Below are 24,537 nucleotides of genomic sequence, written 5' to 3' on the forward strand. Positions count from 1 at the left end.
TATATATTTAGTGGAGACAGCCAGAAACTGATAGGGTAGGGGGAGATAAAGAGGAGAGAGAGGGGGTCAGGCAGTAGCACAGCAAGTTAAGCGCACCTGCCGCAAAGCGCAAGGACCGGCGTTAAGGATCCCAGTTCGAGACTCTGGCTCCGTGCGAGACTCCGGCTCCCCACCTGCAGGGGAGTCACTTCACAGGCGGTGAAGCAGGTCTGCAGGTGTCTATCTTTCTCTCTCCCCTCTCTGTCTTCCCCTCCTCTCTCCATTTCTCTCTGTCCTATCCAACAACGACGACATCAACAAAAAATATAACTACAACAATAAAAAGCAACAAGGGCAACAAAAGGGAAAATAAAAAAGGGGGGTGGTAGAGAGAAAGAGAGACACCTGAAACTTTACTTCACCATGCACAAAGCTTTCCCTCTGCTGGTGAGGATGGAGGGGCGGGCAGGGGAGGCTTGAACCTGGGTCCTTGCACATCGTAACATGTGCACTCAATCAGGTGCACCACCACCTGACTCCCTAAATAATAAATTCTTTAAAATGATCTCACATTAATAACTGTGGTTGAAATGAGTCTTCAAATTTTCCTTAAAAAATAGCCATACTTGTGGCCCAGTAGGTGGCACAGTAGACAAAGCACTGGATTCTCCAGCATGAGGTCCTAAGTTTGATTCCTGGCATCCCATGTGAGATCCATGCTCTGGATCTCTTTCTCCTCCCCTCCCTCTCACTAATAAATAAATATTTTATTGGTTTTGATAGAAATTGAGATGTAGTGGTCTGGGAGGTGGCTCAGTGGATAAAGTGCTTGACTCTTAAGTGTGAGGTCCTGAGTTCAAGCCCTGGCAGCACATGTACCAGAGTGATGTCTGGTTCTTTCTCTCTCTCCTCCTATCTTTCTCATCAATAAATAAATAAAATCTTTTAAAAAAAAAAGAAATTGAGATGTTTCGGGGTGTCTCTTTCTCCAGCAGGGTGGTCTCCAGGGGAAAGGTAACAGGCTGGTTCTTTCTCGCTCATGACAGGGGTGACATGAAGTAAAAGACACCAGGGGACTCTTAGCATGCCTAGAATCTGAGTCCTAGAGTCCCAGAATCCTAGAGTCCGTTTATTATCAAAGTGGACATGAGTTAAATAGAAAAACAATGAAGTTAATTATTGTTGAAATATGACAGAAATTACAGGTTTTCTTAACAGTCAGCATGCCCCTAAGGTAGGGGGTTGGTATGACAGGAATTGATGAGATACAAGACAGTTATTTTCCATGACACAAGCAACTTAATTATCCAAAGGTATTTGAGAGAAGCAGAGGGGTTAAACCCGTAGGGTGAGACAGAGAGAAGATGGATATCAAAAAGCCATATAGTTTGGCATTTCTCTTGTCTGGGGTCTGAGGTGTGTGATGAAGTGTGTGATAAGGTGTGTTCTTCTGTGATCAGAAGGTGACTTTGAATAAGTGAATCTGCGGCCATGTGGTCTGCAGTTAATGGAGGGAAGTACTGGGGTATCTGTGGGCCTGAGAGTCAAGAAGGAAAGAACCAAGTCTGAGTTTCCCCCCTTATGCTCACCTCGGTTGAGAGAGACTAACCAAGAGGTTATCTTCTCAGACCTCCATCCAGGGATGGGGGTGGTTCTCCCTAAGCTCTGTCAGGCTCCCACATGGTCCCGACAGAGATGTAAGGGACAATAGAAAGGGGGAGAGACACCTGCACTGCTTCCTCACTCACAAAGCTTCCCACCCCATCCCTTCAGGTGGCCTCCAGGGGCTTGCATTTAGTCCTTGCAAATGGTAACGTGTGTTCGACCAGGTGCAGCACCACCCAGCCTCTAAATCTTTAATTTATTTATTGGTTAGAGATAGAGAAATTGAGAGAGGAGGGGGAGACAGAGAGGGAACAACACAGAAACCTACAGCATTGCTTCACTGCTTGGGAAGCTTTCCCCCAGCAGGTGCAGACCAGGGCTTGAACCAGGGTCCTTGTGCATGTACACTTAACTGAGTGTAACCCCCCCCTCCTTTTTTTTTTTTTAATAGCTGTAAGTGACAGCTTCCAGAGCCCCTTCCCCTGCCTTCTCTGGCTCAGGCTTTTTGAGCTAGGGCAGGCACGGGGTACCCAGCCCCTTGAGATCAGAGACATGCAGGGCTACCCAGCAGGGTCCACAGCCTGTGAGTGACAGCAGAGCTGGCACCTCCTATTACCTCAGTGCTGGGGGTCAGGCACTCCCTGCCTCCCCAGGGTCAGCTGTTCTGGGAACCGCAAACTTAAAGCCAGCACTGAACTAAGGCAGCGCATTTGTGGGAAGTATCTTACTTGGCAGTCCTTCCTCGGCTAACTCCAGCCTACAAAACAATGTGAGTTGTGTGTCCTTTTATTTTTAAATTTAATTATGTATTGATGAGAGGGAGGAGAGCAAGACAGACATAGAGAATACCAGAGTATCACTCTGGCACATGTGATAGATACCAACCATTAAACTCAGGATCTCAGGCTTGAAAAGCCCAGTGCTTTATCCATAGTGCCACCTCCCGGGCCACAATCGAGTGTCATTTTCTTTCCAGGGGGGGCTTCAGATCATGCTTGGCCTTGGCAAGACAATTGTATCTTCACAAACATCAGAGCTGCTTTGACTCTTTGAGGATTTGTGTCTGGCCACTAGGTCAGAAGTTACATTTTCTTTTTTTTTATTTAATTTTTTATTTATAAAAAGGAGACATTGACTAACACTTTATTTTTTCCTCTTAGGACACTGCTGAGACTTCACAGCTGTGGGGTCCCATCCCTCTAGATGGACTATTTCCTCCTTCTCCCCCTCCTCTCCACCCCCCTCCACCTGTTCTACTCCTTTCCCTCCCCTTTCTCCCTCTTTCCCCATTCTTCTTGCTCCCAACCCCCCCCCCTTTTTTTTTTTTTTTTTTTTTTTACCAGCGCACTGCTCAGCTCTGGTTTACAGTGATGCAGGGGACTGAACCTGGGACTTCAGAGCCTCAGGCAATAGAATCTCTTTGCATAACTATTATGCTATCCACCTGCACCACTCCCATTCTTTCTCTTCTTCTCTTCCTCCTCCTTCCAGATGAGAGGGTGAGGGAGAAGCAATAAGCACCCCTTTGCATGGGCACGCCCATGTGGTAGCTGGAGGTTCAAACCCAGGCCTTTGAATATAGTGTGTGCACCCTATCAGGTGAGCTATCTCCTAGCCCTGGTCTTATTTGTTTATCTACTAACTCAGTATTTTCCCAGAGCACAATTCAGTTCTGCCTGATGGTTGTGTACCTAGTAAAGTGCACACATTACCATGCATGAGGACCCAAGTTCGAGCCCTGGAACACCACAGGTGCATGCCTGGATGAGGGAAGCTTCATGACAGGAAGATCTCTGATATGGTCTCTTCTCTGTGTGTGTCTCTCACTCTCTACCTAAATGGAAAAAAAAAAAAGTGGCTGCTGGGAGCAGTGGAGTCATACAGGCACTGAAACCCAGTGGTTACACTAATGAAACAAAAAATACAAAAATGCAAAATTCAAGGGCCAGAGAAATAGTTCACTGGGTAGGGTGCAATGACTTGCTCGTCATGCATGCCTTTAAGATTAGAGCCCCGGCACCACATGGAAGATGCCACTGAAGAGAAGGAAGCTCCAGTGCTATGGCATTGCTTTCTCTTTGTCTGTCTCTCTTTACTAGGAAAAATTAGCATGGGGCAGTGAAATCATGTATGCCATCCCCAGAACTTAAAGGGCGATTCCAGAGTACGGGGTGGGGGGTGGTGGGGGTATAGGCAGGGTGTGTGTGTGTGTGTGTGTGTGTGTGTGTGTGTGTGAGAGAGAGAGAGAGAGAGAGAGAGAGATCACCCCCAGCTCCACCTGCCTGCTGTCTACAGCCCTCAGGCATCTCTCCACTCCAGCCTGCTCCCCTGAGCACTGGCTGTATATGCATGGTGGAGCAGTGCTGCTGCAGGAGGGAGGCTGGAGCAAAAAGTCCTGGGCGGGATGGCCAGGGAGCGGCTAGTTTGGGGCCAGGGGACAGCAAGGGTCCCCAAAACCTAGTCTTGAAGACCCACTGGCTGCCCTGAGCTGGGGTCCACCACACCCCCTACACCCCCCACACCAGTGGCTTTCACCTACTTCAGTAAGCTGTAGTGTTTGTGCCTGCAGGAGAGCAGGACTTTGCCCTCTGCCCCACCCCATGTGTCCTTGGTGGCTTAAGGTTGATTTTTCTGGGTGGGGCAGCTTGCAGGTGAGCACTCTGCCCCAGCACCTTCTGCAGAGGGGAAGAGACACTGGGAGGAGCCGGGATTTAGCACAGCTCACCTTCCGTTTATTGTGCCTTCCCCTGTAGTCCTCCCTGACTTCCGCTTTCCCCTTCCTTCTCTTCTCTCTCTCTTTTAATTATTTATTTTAATGAGAGAGATGCAGAGAGAGGGACCAAAGCACTGCTCAGTTCAGGCTTATGGTGGTACTAGGGGTTGAACCTGGGACTTCAGAGCCTCAAGCATTAGAGTCTTCTGCAGAACCATTATGCTGTCTCCCCAGCACCTTTGTTCTGTTCTGTGTTGGCTTGACTACATACAGCTGATGTCTTCGGGGTCCTAGTGGCAGTGCACCGGACTTGCTTCCAGGTTCAATCCTGGGCACCCACCAACAGCAAGGCCTGTGGAAGGCTCTAGACAAAAAGCAAGTAAGTAAATAGAAATAAGAGACGGAGGGGCTGGGTGGTTGAGCACACCTTGCCATGCACAAGGACCCAGGTTCAAGCTCCTGCAAGGATGGAAACTTCACAAGCAGTGAAGCAGTGCCTCTGGTTTCTCTCTCTCTCCTTTCTCTCTCAATTTCTGTCTCTATCCAAAATAGATACATATGTGTGTGTGTGCGCGCGCGTCGCATACATGTGCGTAAAGATAAACAAACAAGAGATGGAACCTGAAGCTTGTGCCCATGTGATCAGTTTAGCTGGGTTGCCCCTATGTCCATAAGAGGTACATGTGTTGGCGATAAACGTCTTCCTCTTCTTCCTCTTTCTCCTTCTCTTCTTGTTGCCACCAGGATTATTGCTGGGGCTCAACAGCTCCTGGTGGTCATTTTTTCCTAATTTGTCTTTTCTTCTTTCTTAATTACGACAGAGAGAAATAGAGTGAGGAACAGAGAGGGAAAGAGAGAGGGAGAGAGAGAGAGAGAGCGAGCTGCAGCACTGATTTGCCACTCACCTGCATGTGAGGATGGGGCAGGGAGGATTTGAACATAGTATGGGCTTTTACCAGCTGCGCCACCAACTGGCTCCTGGTGGTAACCCTCTTCCTTTCTCTTACCACCCCATGATTTCTTCAACCTCTGAGAGACCCAAATTACTTCCTTTGTGCCCCAACACCCCAAGCTGGTTGGGCCACCATAATTAGTCTCCCTCCTTCAACTGTCCTGCTAACCCATTTTGCATCCCTCAATCCATCCCATCCCATCCCATCCCATCCCATCCCATCCCATCCCATCCCATCCCATCCCATCCCATCCCATCCCATCCCATCCCATCCCATCCCATCCTATACTTCATTGCTCTTGGCAGCCTTATTTTTTACCAAAGAGAGAGAGATTGAGAGGGAAGCAGGAGATAAAGAGGAAAAGAGAGACAGCTGCAGACCTGCTTCCTCCCTGCAGATGGGGACTGAACTTGAGACTTCATGCTTCTGAGTCCAAGGCTCTATCCACTATGCCACCTCCCAGGCCACCAGCACCCTTTCTTTAGAGACCTGGAAGGAGTTCCAGGAGCAAACTGAAAGATGTGTGCTTTCCGTTGGGCTCAGGGGACTTGGTTCTTGCTCAGATGGTTGGTGTGAGGTGAGATGCCCAGGAGGACGTGGAGTGACATGGCTGTCGACTTCTGAGGCTTCACAGCCAACCCGCAGGATCCACCTGGGACCCGGCAGTTGGCTGCAGACACCCTGAGACTTCTGGTGAACATGTCAGGGGATGGTTGCTGGGAGGAGGCAGGAGGGGCTCCAGGGGCCCAAAGATGTCCTGCTTGTGAACCTTGGACTTGGTCAGATTGTGCATGCCTGATCTGAGCACTGCTTCATTTGTCTATTTCACTTCAAGCACCAGTGAAAAAAAGGAACCAGTGAGACAGCCCACCTGGATAGTGTGCCTGGCTCGCTGTGTGCATGACCCGGGTTCAAGCAGGCATGGGAGGAAGCTTCAACATGTCTGTCTTTCTCTCTCTGCCACAAGGATTATTGCTGGGGCAATAATCCTACACAACTCCACTGCTCCTGGCAGTCTGCCTTCCTCTCCCCCCCATAAGTGACAGAGAGAGAGGAAGAGAAGCAGAGAAGAGACACTGTAGCACTGCTCTACTGCTCATGAAGCTTCTCCCCTGCACGTGTTCCCATGTGGTGGCCTGGGGCCCAAACCTGAGCACTCTACTGGGTGAGCCATCAGCCAGCCTCCTTCCTCTCTCTTCCTTCCTCTCTCTTCTTTCTTGCCACCAGGGTTATTGATGAGACTCAGTACCAGCAAGACAAACCCACCAGTCCACCTGCCATTTCCCCCCTTCAGATAGACTGAGAGAAAATTGAGAGGGGAAGGGGAGATAGGGAGGGAGAGAGAAAGTGAGACATTAACACCCCACTCATGAAGCTTCCCCCCTGCAGGCTTGAACTCAGATCCTTGCACATGTTAACATATGCATTCTCCTAGGTGAATGTAAGACCACCTGGCCTCTGGTCCTCTTCCTATTTGAAAAACTTGGCCTGGAGTGGTGAAGTTCAGCCTATAGCAAACCAACCAGCCAAGCAACCAAGCAACTGATCACCAGTGGAAATACTGCAAATGAGCTAGGTATCCTAGTATCTTTGAACAAAGGTGCTTTTTACTCAGTGTTATGATGTTAGAAACTGAAGCATCTTGCATGCATAAGAGGATGGGTAAGATTGACTTTAAAAAATATTTTTGGGGAGTCGGGTGGTAGCGCAGCAGGTTAAGCGCACTTGGCGCGAAGCACAAGGACCGGTGTAAGGATTCCAGTTCGAGCCCCTGGATCCCCACCTGCAGGGGAGTCGCTTCACAGGCAGTGAAGCAGGTCTGCAGGTGTCTGTCTTTCTCTCCCCCTCTCTGTCTTCCCCATCTCTCTCCATTTCTCTCTGTCCTATCTAACAACGATGACATCAATAACTACAAAAATAAAACAAGGGCAACAAAAGGGAATAAATAAATATTTAAAAAAAAATTGGGGGGGGGGCCAGGTGGTGGCACACCTGCTTGAGCACACATATTACAATGTGTAAGGACCCAGGTTTAAGTCCCTGGTCCCCACCTGCAGGAGGGAAAGCTTCGGGAGTGGTGAAGCCGTGCTGCAGGTGTCTCTCTGTCTCTCTTCCTCTCTTCTCTTCCTTCCCTCTCAGTTTCTTTTTTTCTTTTAAAATTTTTTTATTTTATTGGCCAGAGATATTCATAAATTGAGAGGGTATGGGAGCTATATAGGAAGATATACTGGTCCGGGATTCTCTCAACCATGAGGTCGTGAGTTCAATCCCCAGCAGCACATGTACCAGAGTGATGTCTGGTTCTTTCTCTCTCTCCCTATATTTCTCATGAATTAATAAATTATTTTAAAAATATTTAAAGAGAGAGAGAGAGATACAGATAGACACCTACAGCCCTGTTTCACCACTCATGAAGCTTTCCCTTTGCAGTTTGGGGGCCGGGGGCTCGAACCTGGGACCTTGTGCCTTGTAATATTGTGCTCAACCAGGTGCACCACCACACCATCCCCCTCCCTCTCAATTTCTGTCTATATCCAATAGATAAATCTAATAAAAAATTAAAATTATTTATTCACTTATTGGATAGAAACAGAAATTGAGAGGTGAGAGGGAGATAGGGAGAAAGACAGACACCTGCAGCACTGTTTCACCATTTGTGAAGCTTCCTCCCTGCAGGTGGGGTCTGGGGACTTGAACCCAGGTCCTTGTGTATCATTAACACATGTGCTCCACCAAGTGTGCCATCACTCAGTCCCCATGACGACTTTAGTATCTTTACGAAATAGATGACTATCTGTGTAGGTAAAAATGCATATTTATTCACCTGGAGTGTTAAGTCAACAAATAGAACATGAAATAAGTTAGAAAAGAAAGTATATCCCAAAATATTAAACGTGATCATCTTGGGGCAGTATAAAAATATGCAGAACATTAGCGTGAATATAGCTGACACACCTGGTGTGTGAGGGGCACATTCCTGAGCCCCTGCACTCAGAGGCCCTCCTCCTGCCTGCTCCCCACCCCAGCCTCACAGCCCCCCACCCCAGGCCACTTTTGCCTGTGGAGTCTCTCTCCTGCCACTTAAGGAACCTCAAGCCTTTCCTTCCACGTCCATAGGCAACACTGGCCCCCAAGCCACTGCCAAGGTCAGAGCGCACCATCCCTCTATGTGCTTCTGCTGGTGCCACCCAAGGGGGGCTGGCATTGGGGTAGACAGGTGGGGAAGGGTCCCAGTAGTGACTCTACGGCTGACTCCCCAAGGATTCCCTCCTAGAACAGACCCCAAAAGCTATTCCCCCTCCAACCCTGTGACTCCTCCCAGTTTCTGGTCCAGAGGAATCAAGTGCCCCACCCCCAACACCCATTACAGACTCTAAGGAGAGGTCCCCTCTGGGGGGTGGGCTGGGGGTCCCACGCAGTGGCCTCTGAGCAAGGCAGGTCTGCAGTTTGGCCACCAGGTAGCATCGCAGGGTGGCCCGGGAGCAGGGACAACTCTGAGGCCGACTATCATGATCCCCTTCAGAAGGCCTGTGCCTTCTCCACAAGTGAGCCAATCCCTTCCCCAGGAGGATGCCCTGAAAGCTGTGGTGGTGGGGGGCATGAGTGACAGCAGGTGCTGCCACAGGGCTGGCCCCACCAAGCACCGTGTTCCTAGTGGTGCCCAGAGAGGCACCTTGGTCGAGTCCCTAAGTGCTGTCCTTCCAATTCCTTCTGCCCTGGGTTCAAGCTTATTGCCAGGCAGGCCAAACAAGGACAGTGACACAGGGCAGGGGCAGAGTTTCTTAGCCCTGGCACGGTTAAAATGACAGACCCAAATACTTTTTATTCATTTGTTTCAATACCTAAGATTAGGAAAAAAAAAAAAAAAACACCTTGAAACCAACACCCTAGACAGTCTGTGTGACTGTGGTGATGTGCCCAGGCTCTGGCCCCCTTGCCAGTGCTGTTCTGAAGAGCCAGGCTGCAGGGAGGGACTGGCGGTGATGGCATTTGCCCCACACCTAGGTCTCCAGCATGGCTGCCAGGCTGTTTGTACCCGAGGTCGGTCACACCAGGAGGAGGTTTCGCTTGTGGCTATTTCTTGTGGAGGAACTTCATCTTATTGCCTGATGAGGGGAGAGGAGAGGAGAGGAGAGCAACTCTTAGGGGGCCAGAGTGCTGAGCTAAACCCTTCCCACCCCAAATTCATGAAGCTCCGAGAAAAAATGAATTAGAAGCTAAGCTCACCAATGCATGCAACAAGTAAAATGGCTGAGATAAAGACAAAGAGAAGATTCTGAAGGCAACAGAGAAAAAGCAAACAGTCCCGTAGGATAGGATACAAAAGCTAGCTTCTCTACAGAAATCCTGAAGCTCAGAAAGGACTGGCAGGATATATTCTCTCTGTGGAACCAGGGCTTCTCATTTGAGTGATTTCAAGGTCCCAGGTCACTTTTTTTTTTTTCCCCACGCAGAGAGATGAAGAAAGGAAGAACTTCGATGAAGCTGCCTCTGTTGTCACGACACCTTGCACATGGTGCTGGGACTTGAACCTGAGCTAGCTCACTGGCCCCATATCACAGGTGCAAAAAAGCCCAAGTGGTTCAGGCCTGGCTCTGGAGGATGGGGCTGGGGACAGGGAGTGGGAGTGGGACTTACCTAGTCCTTTCAAGAACCTGTTGACTCCACTGTGCTCCCCACTAGGCAGTGTCTCCAGGTACTCTTGGGCTCGGACCTCAAACAGACCTGGGACAAAAGAAATCCCAGCCCACTGATCAATGTGGGGGCAGGAGTGGGGGGAGACAAAGCAATTTGCTGCTTTGTATTTTGTTATTTTATTATTATTATTTATTTAATGAGAAAGGAGGAGAGAGAAAGAGCCAGACATCACTCTGGTACATATGCTGCTAGGGATTGAACTCAGGGCCTCATGCTTGAGAGTCCAATGCTTTATCCACTGGGCCACCTCCTGGACCACTGTTATCGTTTAATTTTCTTTTGAAAAAAAATGTGAGAGGGAAGGAGAGAGAGGTTAGAACACTGCTCAGTTCTGCATAAAGTGAGGGCAGGGATTGAGTCTGTGGCTTCTGGGGCTTCAGGCAGATAAGCTAGTACTCTGCTGATTTTCAAAAATGATCTATTTTTTTAAATATTTATTTATTCCCTTTTTGTTGCCCTTGTTGTTTTACTGTTGTAGTTATTATTGTTGTCTGTCTTCATTGTTGATTAGGACAGAGAGAAATGGAGAGAGGAGGGGAAGAGAGAGGGGGAGAGACAGACACCTGCAGACTTGCTTCATCAATTGTGAAGCGACTCCCCTGTAGGTGGGAAGCCAGGGGCTCGAACCAGGATCCTTATGCTGGTCCCTGCGCTTTGTGCCATGTGCACTTAACCCACTGTGCTACCGCCTGACTCCCAAAAAACTTTTTTAAATATTTATTTATTCTCTTTTGTTGCCTGCCGGGATAGCCTGAGGGTGCTTCTTCCCGAGCAAGTGCTCTCTGGGTTGGAGAGAACTCGACTGGAGCCAACCTAGGCTTCTGTGTGGGAGAGGGATCAGGAACTCATGCCGGGCTAGCATTGCAGGAGAGAGACTCTGGGACTCTTGGAGCAGGAAGGCAATCCCAAGTGTGTTCAAACAGAAGAGCAGCTGTATATATACTCACCCAAGTAGGGTGGAAACAGGATGTGAAGTAGAGAGGGTTGAGTGAAAAGAGACTGGTGGAAATCAGGGTGTGTCTAGGAGAGGGGGCGGAGCAAAAAGGGAGTATGAACCAGTGGTGATTAAACCAATGCCCTGCAGGCAGGGCGGTTCTAGTGGTTATGTAAATAGACCTCAGAGTTAAGCAGGGGGGAGCTGGCGTATTGCCCAACAGTTGCCCTTGTGGTTTTATTGTACTTATTAATGTTGTTATTGATGTCATTGTTCTTAGGACAGACAGAAATGGAGAGAGGAGGGGAAGACAGAGAGGGGGAGAGAAAGACACCTGCAGACCTGCTTCACTGTTTGTGAAGTGACTCCCCTGCAGGTGGGAAGCCAGGGGTTCGGACTGGATCCTTATGCCCGTCTTGTGCTTGGTGCCACATGCGTTTAACACACTGTGCTACCGCCTGAATCCCGATCTATTTATTTTTTTTATTGCCACCACAGTTCTCATTGGGGCTTGGTGCCAATACTGTGAATCTACCACTCCTGGTGGCCATTTTTTTCCTTTTCTTTTTCTTTCAATTTTTATTTTGATGGGACAGAGAGAAATTGAGACACGAGGGAGAGGTAGAGAGAGAGAGAGACACTTGCATATTTGTTTCGTGGCTCATGAAGTGTCCCCGTTGCAAGTGGGGCATGGGGCTTGGACCTGGGTTCTTGCACATAATAACATGGTAGCATGCGCTCAACCAGGTGGACCACCAGGGTTCCCTCCTCTTCCTTTCTCTTTCTTTTTTTTCCTAAATTTTATTTTTTATTTTATTTATTGCCATCAGGGCTATGATTGCTCGGGCTTAGTGCCTCCACAATGTATCTACTGATTCTGGAAGCCGTTTCTCTCTCTCCATCTCTCTCTCTCCCCCCCCATCTCTCTCTCTTTCTCTCTGCCCCTTGTTTCCAAACAGGACAGAGAGAAATTGAGAGGGGAGGGGGAGGTAGAAAAGGAGAGGGAAAGAGAGACACCTGCACATTTACTTCATGGCTAGTGAAATTTCCTGCCTGCAGATTGAGACCAAGGGCTCAAATCTGGAAGCAGTTGCTCTCAATTGAGTATGCCATTGCCTGGTCTCTATTTATTTATTTTTAATCAGAACACTGTTCACCTGGCATATGGTGGTACAGGGGATTGAATCTGGGACTTTGGAGCCTCAAGCATGAGAGTCTCTTTGCATAACCGTTATGCTATCTACCCCCCAGCCCCCAGCATGAGGGAAGGGACCCAGGGCCTTTCCATTCGTGTATTCTTTCAAAGGACCCTTCATTAGGAATCCTGGGACTCAAGACTCTTGAGTCTGCTTGCCCTGTCCCTCCAGTGACCACATAGCAGACTGACCTCCAGAACATGGCCTGTGTCACCTGTGACCGAAACTGGTTACTTAATTTTACCACCTGCCATCACGACAGCAGGACACCAAGACCCCAGGCCGGGAGGCAGCTTACCCAGGAGAGAAAGTGCCTTAGCTGGCATGAGGCCCTGGTGCAGTGGTGCTGTCGTATCTCTCCTGTAAACAATGCCTCTTTCCCCCTCCCCACCAGGATTATTGCTGGGACTCAGTGCCCGCACAGCTCCATCACTCCCAGGGGTCATTTCCCTCTCCTAGAGGGTGTCACACAGAGAGACAGAGAGGGAGAGACACTTGCACCCGCCTCTACTACTGTGAGGCTTCCTCTCTCCCTGTGCCCCTATGTGGTGACCTGGAGCTCAGGCCTGGGTCCTATTTATTTATTTATTTATTTATTTCCTTTTATTGCCCTTGTTTTATTGTTGCAGTTATTGTCGTTGTTACTGATGTTGTTGTTGTTGGATAGGACAGAGAGAAATGGAGAGAGGAGGGGAAGACAGAGAGGGGGAGAGAAAGACACCTGCAGACCTGCTTCACCGCTTGTGAAGCGACTCCCCTGCAGGTGGGGAGCCAGGGGCTTGAACTGGGATCCTTCTGCGGTCCTTGCGCTTTGTGCCACGTGCGCTTAACCCACTGTGCTACCGCCCACCTCCCTGGCCTGGGTCCTCTTATCTAGTGATGATGTGAGTGTGCTACTAAGGGAGTCACCTGCTGGCCCTCAAGTATCTTTTTACTTCTTTGCCTGCTGGGGCCTCACAGCCACACAATTTCACTGCTTCCAGAAGACATCCGCCCACCTCCTCTCCCTCACTTTTGAGAGCTAAGGAGAGAGTTATAGAGAGAGGAGCAGGCTGACAAAATGGCTCACTTGGCTAGTGTCTGCTTTGCCTCAAGTAAGAGCCAGGTTTGAACTGGGTGCCCTTCCAGTGAAGGAAACTTTGGTGCTGAGGGCTCTTTCACTTTCTGCCTGGTGAAGGAGAAAGGGGGGGAGAGGGAGAGGGAGAGGGAGAGGGAGAGGGAGAGGGAGAGGGAGCACGCATGCACGAGAGAGCGAGTTGGGGGTCCTGGCATGTGGCATTTGCCAAGGCGTGAGTTCTGATGGACGAGCTACCCCCTGGTACCTGTCTCTCTTTTCTTTGTGTCTCCAGGGTTATCACTGGGACTTGGAGCAGCACTACAAGTCCAGTGCTCCTGGAGGGCATAGCTTTCTTCCTACCTACCTTCCTTCCTTCCTTTCTTTCTTTCCTTATTAGATAAGACAGAGAGAAATTGACAGGAGAGGGGAGATAGAGAGGGAGACAGAGCAAAACCCACAGACCTGCTACACTGCTTGTGGAGTAACCCCTCTGCAGGTGGGGAACCGGGAGCTTGAACTAGGATCCTTGCACAGAGCCTTGGGCTTTGACTGTGAGCACATAACCCGGCTCAGCCACCGCCTGACCCCTCCTGGTATATCTCTAAAAATTCCTAAAGAAAGAGTTGGGAAGGGCTGGGTGGTGGTGCACTTGGTAGAGCACACACATTACAGTGTGCTAGGACCCTGGTTCAAACTCTCAGTCCACAAGGGGCCGGCGGTGGCACACCTGGTTTAGTGCACATGTTATAATGCACAAGGACCCAGGTTCAAGCCCCCGGTCCCCACCTGTAGGGGGAAAGTTTTGTAAGTGGTGAAGCAGTACTGCAGATGTCTCTCTTCCTCTCTATCTCCCCTCTCCCTCTCAATTTCTGGCTGTCTCTATCCAGTAAATAAATAAAGATAATAATAATAATAAAAAAACCTCTCAGTCCCCACCTGCAGGGGGAAAGTGTCACAACGAATGAAGCAGTGCTGCAGGTATCTCTTTTTCTCTCTCTACTTATTTCCTCCCTCTCAGTATTTTTGTCTCTATTCAAAATAAATAAATATTAAAATTATTAAAAAATATATACATTTATCTTAAAAAAAAAGAATTGGGGAAGTCGGGCAGTGGCACAGCAGGTTAAGCGCACAAGGCGAGAAGCACAAGGACTGGCATAAGGATCTTGGTTCGAGCCCCGTCTCGAAGCAGGTCTGCAGGTGTCTGTCTTTCTCTCCCGTCTTCCCCTCCTCTCTCCATTTCTCTCTGTCCTATCCAACAACAATGACAGCAATAACAGCAACAATAATAATAACAACAACGACAACAATGGGCAAGGGCAACAAAAGGGGGAAAAAAAGGAAAAGAAAAACAACAATGCATAAGGACCTGGGTTCAAGCTCCAGGGCCCCACTTGCACTGAGGAACCTTCACAAGCAGTGAAGCAATGCTGCAGGTGTTCACCCCTTCCTTACCTCTCAGTTTCTGTCTCTGTTCAATAAGTAATAAATACATTTTTTTTTAAAGTCGGGAATTTTTCTCCCTCCTTTTGTCCCACCTCCTCTCCATTGTGACAGTGTGACAGAGGCGGAGCTGGGGCAGGGGCAGAGGAGAAAGATCTGGAAAGAAGAGGGGCCAGACGGTGGTGCACCCAGTTGAGCACACACATTATCATGTGTGTGTATGGACTTGGGTTCAAGCCCCTGTTCCCTACCTGCAGGGGGAAAGCTTCATGAGTGGTGAAGCAGTGCTGCAGGTGTCTCTCTGTCTCTCCCTGCCCCTCCATCTCCCTCTCTCTGTCTCTACCCAAGAAATTAAATCAATAAATCCAGGCACTGGAAGGGGAAGGGCCCAGGCTGGCAAAGAGTGGGCCTTCTGTCCACCTCTTCAGGGTCAGCCTGGTGCTGCTGGCAGCAGGGCTCCCGAAAGGCTCCCAGTGGAGGGCATAGGAGTGTGTGGGGGGGTCTTTCCTCCTAGATCACACCCCCAGCTGCTGGATCCACACACTCCACGGCAGGCAGCGGCCTGATGTGGGCAGCTAGAGGGAAGAAGGGGGGATGCTGGGAGTTGCACCAAGTTGGAGGGACGGAAGGGCAGGAGGGCGTGTCCCCAGACGCCTGGGCAGCTGTCCTGTGCTGGCAGTGGTCCTCAAACCCTTCCCTGCAGCTCCCCACCGGGCACTCTCACCTCTGGCATCCTGCCTGCGCAGCGCCCGCTCCTGGATGAAGCCCCGGAAGGTCTGCGTCTCCATGAAGACCTCCAGGAAGCGGCGGAGGCTCTTGGAGGAAACAGCCTTGCGGAAGGCCTCGCGCTGCAGGGTGCGCTCCTCCCGCTCGCCGGGCGTCAGGAACAGCGGGTAGTGGCCCACCATCTCCACGAAGAAGCGCACAAAGGCCTCGGACACCACTGCGTTCAGGGGGCTGGCCTCGAGGCCTGTGGGGAGTGTGGGGACCCCGGTCAGTGGCCTGCCCCTCTCCCGGCCCCTCCCAGCCCCGGCCCACTACCGCCCTCTGCGGGTGGTAGTGCCACCTGCTTGCCCCTCATCCTGCTCCGCGGCCAGCTCGTTCCTCTGCTCCAGCACTTGCTCCAGGGCCACCTGCAGCTTGCGTGGCAGAATGGAGTCCTCGTCGTCCATCTGCAAAGCAGGGGCAGGGCTGCGGAAGGGACGGTGCCCGGGGAAGGTGCCAGCCAGCTGGACACCCCCATCCCCCGGGCGGGCCTGGCATGGAGCTCAGCCAGAAATCTTCTGCTTCTTTTCTGGGACTTGGGGCCAGAGGGCTGAGGTAGCCCACCCTCCCCCATCCCACAGTTTACAAACTCTCTAGAGAGAAGCCTGCTGGGAGCTGGAAGCTGGGAGAAGTGGGGAGACAGGGGTCAAGGGGATTTGATGAGGAAGTGTCTGAGATGTGAGTACAGCACCTTGGCCAGCACTAACTAGCCCTACTGTATCATGCACCAGACAATTTTTTTTTTTTTTTTTTTTTTTTTTTTTACCAGAGCACTACTCAGCTCTGGCTTATGGTGGTGTGGTGGATTGAACCTGGGACTTGAGAGCTTCAGGCATGAAAGTCTCTTTGCATAACCATTATGTTATACCCCCACCTGCACCTGACAATTGTTAAAGGGTTAGACATTGGTGCACTTGCTTGAGCACACATGTTACCATATGCAAACACCCAGGTTCAAGTTCCCGGTCCCCACCTGCAGTGGGGGAAGCTTCACAGGCAATAAAGCAGGGCTGCAGGTGTCTAGCTTTCTCTCTCTCTCTCTCTCTCTCTCTTTTTTTTAAGTTTTTATTGGGAGTCAGGCGGTAGCACAGTGGGTTAAGCGCACATGGCACAAAGCACAAGGACTGGCATAAGGATCCTGGTTTGACCCCCAGGATCCCCACCTGCAGGGGAGTCGCTTCACAAGCGGTGAAGCAGGTCTGCAGGTGTCTCCCCCCTTCTCTGTCTTCCCTGCCTCTCTCCATTTCTCTCTGTCCTATCCAAGAACAATGACATCAATAACAACAAGAATAATAACAACAACAACAAAACAACAAGGGCAACAAAAGGGAATGAATAAATAAATATTAAAAAAAGTTTTTTGGGAGTCAGGCAGTAGCACAGTGGGTTAAGTGCACATGGCGCAAAACGCAAGGACCGATGTAAGGATCCTGGTTCCAGCCCCCGGCTCCCCACCTGCAGGGGAGTCACTTCACAGGCAGTGAAGCAGGTCTGCAGGTGTCTATTTTTCTCTCCTCCTCTCCGTCTTCCCCTCCTCTCTCCATTTCTCTCTGTCCTATCCAACAATGACGACATCAATAACAACATCAATAACTACAACAATAAAAACAACAAGAGCAACAAAAGTGAATAAACAAATAAATATTTTTTAAAAAGAAGCTGAGTTCTTGTACACAGTACTATGTGCCCTTAACCAGGTGTGCCACTGCCTGGCCCCCATAAATGCCATTTTTAAAAAGATTAACTTATTAAAAGAAAGAATAATAATAAAAAAATAAAGTTGTTAGACTGAATCTGAAATGTTCCTATCACTGTGAAAGGTAAACAGAAAGGGAGAGGGTTGGGGAAAGAGCATAACGGTTCTGCAAAAAGGTTTATTACCTGAGGCTCCGAGCTCCCAGATTCAGTCCCCAGCACCACCACAAGCCAGAGCTGAGTACTGCTCTGCTCTGTATCTTTCATTAAAAATTAATTAAATGGCGTGAGGGGAGAGAGTTGTGAAGCAGCCTCACTCGGGCAGTTATTTCACAATGTACCCAGCTACCGAATCAGTGCCACGCTGTGTACCGTACCTGTGTTTCATAGGTTTGTTTCTGTTTATTAGTATCATCTCTAAAAATTATTAGTTAGTTTAGTATTTACTGAGAGGGAGAGGAGGAAGAGGGAGAGAGTGACAGAGAGGGAACAACCCAGAGCAGCCCTCTAGTTAGTGCGGTGTCAAGAATCGAACTCAGGACCTCATGTTTAACAGCCCAGTGTTTTCTTCACAGCGCTGCCTCATACTTTTAAAGTGTGTTCCACCACTGAGCTATCTTCCTGGCCTATAGCTCAAGGAAGCCAGGAAAGCGGCTGGGCGGTGGCACACGTGACTGAGCGCACACGTTACCCTGTACAAAGACCTGGGTTTGAGCCCGAACTGCCTACCTGGAGGGGAGCTTCATTAGTAGTGAAGCAGGTCTGCAGGTGTCTGTCTGTCTGTCTCTCTCTCTGTCTCCCCTCTCCTCTCAATTTCTCTCTGTTCTATCAGATAAAAACAGAAGAAAAAAGAATAACAGTGGATTCAAAGTGCTAGTGCCAAACCCCAGTGATAACTCTGGAAGCAGTTAACAAAAAAAAAAAAAAAGAGGAAAAGAAAAGCTGGGAAAACAGGTGAAATGTACAACTGGTTTGAAAAGTGTGAAGCCAGATGCTTCTGCTGGGGTCTGGGCAGTGGCACACCCCATTAAGTGCAGGAACCAGTGCAAGGATCCTGGTTCAAGCTCCTGGCTCCCCTGCGGGGGCTGGGGTATCACTTCACACAATCGGCGAAGCAGGTCTGCAGGTGTCTATCTTTCTCTCCCCCCTCTGTCTTCCCCTCCCCCTCTCAGTTTCTCTCTGTCTTATTCATGGCCGCCAGGGGCAGAGGATTGTAGTGCAGGCACCGGGCCCCAGCAATAACCCTGAAGGGGAAAAATAAAAAAAAAAAAGAAAGAAAAGAAAAAAAGAAAAAAGAAGAAAGAAAAATGCCTGGTTGCCCGTGGCTATTCCAGAAATCTCCCAGTGGACAGAACAAATCATGTGCTGGACTGATGACCAGCGTGATCCCAGGTAGGCTCTATGGCCTGGGCCTCAGAGCACAGGGGCCTCCCCAAAAGGTCTCCTACTCTGAGGGTCTTCAGGTGGTGAGTGTCAACGACATCAACAAAATGATAGCAGACCACTTCCACAAGACTCAGTAGCACTGCAGCGCTGAGTTTAAAAGCATCATGATGTCTAGTTACAGACAGCCCTTGTGTGACTGGGTGACACCCGATAAACTCATCATAAGTGGGAAGGAGAATGTGCTGGACTTGAGTCACACACCTAGCAAAGCAGCACACTATCCAGGCGAGCTATTTCTCCAGCTTTGTGTGTGTGTGTGCGTGTCTGTATATATATACATATACACTATATATATTTAATTGCCAACAGTGCTTGCACAATGAATTCACCTCTCCCGATGGCCTTTCTTTTGCTTTCTTCCTTTTTTTTTTTTTGTTAAGAATTTATTTATTTATGAGAAAGATAAGCAGAGAGAGAAAGAACCAGATGTCACTCTGGTTGGTACATGCGCTGCTGAGGACTGAACTCAGGACCTCATAGTTGAGAACCCAGTGCTTTATCCACTGTGCCACCTCCTGGGCCACATTTTCTTTTCTTTTTAAAAATATTTATTTATTTCCTTTTGTTGCCCTTGTTGTTTTATTGTTGTAGTTATTATTATTGATGTCATTGTTGTTGGATAGGACAGAGAGAAATGGAGAGGGGAGGGGAAGACAGAGAGGGGGAGAGAAAGATAGACACCTGCAGACCTGCTTCACCGCCTGTGAAGCGACTCCCCTGCAGGTGGGGAGCCGGGGGCTCGAACCGAGATCCTTAACGCTTTGTGCCACCTGCGCTTGATCTGCTGCTCTACTGCCCGACTCCCTCTGTCTTTCTTTTTTAGAGACAGAGAAATTGAGAGGGGAGGGAGAGAGACACCTGCATCTCTGCTCTACCACTCGTGAAGTTTCCTGCAGGTGGGGAGTGGGGACTTGAACCCTGGTCCTTTCCTTGTTACTCACCTGGCGGAGGAAGCGGTTATTGACAAGGTCCACCACAAGAACCTAGGGGGCAAGGGGAAAGAGACTCTTGTGGCTACCAGGAAAGGAGGGGAGAGAGAGGAGAAGAAGGAGTGGAGGAGAAGAGGGAAAGGAAGAAGACCAGGGAGGAGAGAAGTGGGGAGGGGGGAGGAGAGAAATGGAGAGGAGAGGAATGGAGAAGAAAGGAATGGAGAGAGCTGAGAAAGGAAGGGAAGGGAATGGGAGGGGAGGGGAGGGGCCAGCGGCAGAGCAGGGCAGCTCACCTCCTCCAGGGGCAGCTGGAGCAGCAGTGGCAGGGAGCTGGTGAGCAGCCCGATGAGGAAGGGTGTGGGCGAGCAGGCGATATCAATCATGGCGGGCGGCAGCACGGGGATGTAGGTGTGCTGCCAGGCGAACGGGTAGATGGCGGCCACTGCAGCGTGGCAGCACGTGGACAGTGTGCTGAGGGAAGGAGGGGAGAGGGCGGGCTCAGTGGCGGGGAGCGGAGGGGGGCACCCGGATTCCTGGGGGGACCCTGCCCACACAGGTCACGCCAGGCAGGTCCCCTGCCACAGGCCATGGGACATGGCTTGGTGACAGTAGTGACAGTGCTGAGGGTTGAATCCAGAGTCTTGGACATGGGAAGTGTGTGCTCTACCACAGTGCTACGGCCCTAGGCAGGGCCTGGTGGACTGCTGCTGCTGCTGTTACCACTGCCACCACTGCCACCACCACTACTACCACTGCCACCACCACTACTACCACTGCCACCGCCATCACCACCACCACCGCCACCGCCACCATTACTACCACCACCACCGCCACCATTACCACCACCACCACCACCACCATTACCACCACCACCGCCACCATTATCACCACCACCACCATCACCATTACCACCACCACCACCACCACCACCGCCGCCACCACCACCACCGCCACCATTACCACCACCACCACCGCCACCACTACCACCGCCACCACTACCACCACCACCACCGCCACCATTACCACCACCACTACCACCACCACCACTACCACCACCGCTGCCACCATTACCACCACCACCACCACCGCCACCATTACCACCACCACCACCACCATTACCACCACCACCGCCACTATTACCACCACCACTACCACCACCACCGCCACCATTACCACCACCACCACCACCATTACCACCACCACTGCCACTATTACCACCACCACCACCACCGCCACCATTACCATCACCACTACCACCACCACCACCACCATTACCACCACCACTACCGCCACCATTACCACCACCACCACCACCATTACCACCACAACCATTACCACCACCACTACCACCACCACTGCCACCATTACCACCGCCACCATTACCACCACCACCACCACCATTACCACCACAACCATTACCACCACCACTGCCACCATTACCACCGCCACTATTACCACCACCACTACCACCGCCACCATTACCACCACCACCATTACCACCACCACCATTACCACCACCACCATTACCACCACAACCATTACCACCACCACTACCACTACCACCACCACCATTACCATCACCACTACCACCACCACCGCCACCACCACCACCGCCACTATTACCACCACCACTACCACCACCACCATTGCCACCACAACCATTACCACCACCACTACCACTACCACCACCACCATTACCATCACCACTACCACCACCACCGCCACCACCACCACCACTATTACCACCACCACCACCACCACCACCTGTTGGTATGCCTCTGGATTCTGCTTCTGAGACCTTCTGTTTTAATCATCACATTGGGTTCGCTCTGTGTTGCTTGCGATGTGTTCTGTTTGCACGTCCACTGTAGGCTGGGCACCCCCACCTCCGGGATATTGGTCTGGTGTCCCCCCCCCCCACATTTGGTTTAGTCCTCGCTCGTTCCCGCTTTTTTTCCTTCTCCCCGGCCCCTATCATACGTATTTCCTTTGTTCCTGATTCTTCCACCTCAGGAGGGAGGTAGGAGAGATACAGGACAGAGTTGTGTTGTGATTAGGTTGTTGGACTGCATCCCCGCTCATGAATAAAGATTGAACTGTGTTGTCAGCTCAGCCATGAGTCCCCCGTCATCTCTATCTCCCGCCCGCGAAACCAATCAGGCAACCACCACCACCACTGCCACCATCACCACTACCACTGCCACTGCCACTATCACTACCACCACCACCACCACTACTACCACAGCCACTACCACTATCACTACCACCACCACTGCCACTACCACTATCACTACCACCACCACTGCCACTGCCACTATCACTACCACCACCACCACCACCACCACTACTACCACTGCCACTACCACTATCACTACCACCACCACTGCCACTACCACTATCACCATCACTACCACTGCCACTACCACTATCACTACCACCACTGCCACTACCTACCACTATCACTACCACCACCACCACTGCCACTACCTACCACTATCACTACCACCACCACCACCACTACTACCACTGCCACTACCACTTACCACCACCACCACTGCCACTACCACTATCACTACCACCACCACCACCACTACTACCACTGCCACTACCACTATCACCACCACCACCACTGCCACTACCACTATCACTACCACCACCACCACCACTACTACCACTGCCACTACCACTATCACTACCACCACCACCACCACTACTACCACTGCCACTACCACTATCACCACCATCACTACCACTGCCACTACCACTATCACTACCACCACCACCACTGCCACTACCACTATCACCACCACCACCACCACTGCCACTGCCACTACCACTATCACCACCACCACCACTACTACCACTGCCACTACCACTATCACTACCACCACCACTACTACCACTGCCACTACCACCACCACCATCACTACCACTGCCACTACCACTATCACTACCACCACCACCACTGCCACTACCACTATCACCACCACCACCACTACTACCACTGCCACTATCACTACCACCACTGCCACTACCTACCACTATCACCACCACCACTACTACCACTGCCACTACCACTACCACCACCACTACTACCACTGCTACTACCACTATCACCACCACCACCACTACTACCACTACCACCACCACCACTACTACCACTGCCACTACCACTACCACCGCCACTGCCACTACCACTATCACTACCACCACCACTACTAGCACTGCCACTGTCACTATCACCACCACCACCACCACCACCACCACTGCCACTACCACTATCACCATCACTATCACTATCACTACCACCACCACTACTAGCACTGCCACTATCACTATCACCACCACCACCACCACTACCACTATTACCACCACCACCATCGCCACTACCACTATCACCACCACCACCACTACTACCACTGCCACTACCACTATCACCACCACCACCACTGCCACTACCACTATCACCACCACCACCACTACTACCACTGCCACTATCACTATCACCACCACCACCACCACCACTGCCACTACCACTGCCACTATCACTACCACCACCATCACCATCACCGCCGCCACTACCACTACCACCACCACCATTACCACTGCCACTGCTACAGGCCTGCGGTCCTGAGTTTAATCTCTGGCATCTCATGTGCCGGAGTGATGCTCTGCTTCTCTCTTTTCTCTTGTGAATAAATAAATCTTCCCCACCTGTAGAGGATAAGCTTCCTGAGCTGTGGAGCAGTGCTGCAGATGTCTCTCTCTCCCTCTTCGCCCTTTCAACTTCTGTCTCCATCCAAAATAAGCTACTTAATTTAAATAAACAAAAAAGATTTATTAAAAAGTTAACAGGGGCCAAGTGGTGGTGCACCAGGTTAAGTGTACACATTATAATGCACAAGGACCCAGGTTTAGGCCCTTGGGCCCCACCTGCAGGGGGAAGCTTCATGAGTGGTGAAGCAGGGTTGCAGGTGTCTCTCCCCCCCCCTCAATTTCTCTTGGTCTCTATCCAATAGTAAATTTAAAAAAATTGTTTTTTTTTAAAGTGAACAGGAGGGGGGCTAGGCAGTGGTACACCCAGTTAAATAGAAAGAAAAAAATCATGGACACCAGGAGTGGTGGATTCATAGTGCCAGCACTGAGCCCCAGCAATAACCCTGGTGGCAAAAAAAAATCTAGGGTCCAGAGAGACAGTTCTCTGGTAGAGCATATGCACTGTCATACTCACAGTCTAGGTCTGGGCCCCAGCACCACATATGGGAGGTACTCTGGCACTGAGGGAAGCTTGGTGAGGTCGTCTCTCCTTCTCTTTTCATACGAATGAAAAGAATCATTAAAAATATGAACGGAGGGGGTCGGGCGGTGGCGCAGTGGGTTAAGCACATGTGGTGCAAAGTGCAGGGACTGGCGTTAGGATCCTGGTTCAAGCCCCCGGCTCCCCACCTGCAGGGGAGTCGCTTCACAGGCGGTGAAGCAGGTCTGCAGGTGTCTATCTTTCTCTCCCCCTCTCTGTCTTCCCCTCCTCTCTCCATTTCTCTCTGTCCTATCCAACAACGAACAACATCAACAATGGCAATAATAATAACCACAACAAGGCTACAACAACAAGGGCAACAAAAAGGGGGGAAAAATGGCCTCTAGGAGCAGTGGATTCATGGTGCAGGCACCGAGCCCAGCAATAACCCTGGAGGAAAAAAAATATGAACGGGGTTGGTGGCAGTGCAGCGGGTTAAGTGAATGTGGCGAGAAATGCAAGGACTGGCATGAGGATCCCCGTTCGAGCCTCCGGCTCCTCACCTGCAGGGGAGTCGCTTCATAAGCGTTGAAGCAGGTCTGCAGCTGTTGGTCTTTCTCTCCCCCTCTCTGTCTTCCCCTCCTCTCTCCATTTCTCTCTGTCCTACACAACAACAACGATATCAGTAACAACAACAATAAAAAAACAAACAAGGGCAACAAAAGGGAAAAAAACAAAAATATGAACAAAAAAGGAATGTACAGACTCTGTAAGCACACAAGAGCTTGTATGCTCATCTTTACACCCAAGCCAGGGTTCAAACTCCAGTACTTGTCAGGACTTGACCACTTGATCAGATCCGTGACAGCCGCTGGCCTGTCATTTCA

At 50.5% G+C, this 24,537-nt stretch overlaps 1 protein-coding gene across 3 annotated transcripts in view; it reads right to left on the minus strand.

The window, feature by feature from the left end:
- Positions 1-8,049: 8,049 nt before the first annotated feature.
- DENND2A (DENN domain containing 2A) overlaps positions 8,050-24,537 on the minus strand; it is a 111,514-nt gene continuing 95,026 nt past the window's right edge. For all 3 annotated transcript variants that reach the window (XM_060196701.1, XM_060196702.1, XM_060196700.1), the window contains exons 14-19: positions 19,707-19,884; positions 19,426-19,467; positions 15,645-15,750; positions 15,303-15,548; positions 9,889-9,975; positions 8,050-9,356 (exon numbers count right to left, since the gene is read on the minus strand). In XM_060196701.1, the coding sequence (XP_060052684.1) occupies positions 9,325-9,356; positions 9,889-9,975; positions 15,303-15,548; positions 15,645-15,750; positions 19,426-19,467; positions 19,707-19,884 (691 nt within the window). In that variant the 3' untranslated portion in view covers positions 8,050-9,324. The remainder of the gene's footprint in view (positions 9,357-9,888; positions 9,976-15,302; positions 15,549-15,644; positions 15,751-19,425; positions 19,468-19,706; positions 19,885-24,537) is intronic.

The sequence above is a fragment of the Erinaceus europaeus genome, chromosome 8 (genome assembly GCF_950295315.1).
Source record: "Erinaceus europaeus chromosome 8, mEriEur2.1, whole genome shotgun sequence".
Lineage (NCBI taxonomy): Eukaryota > Metazoa > Chordata > Mammalia > Eulipotyphla > Erinaceidae > Erinaceus > Erinaceus europaeus.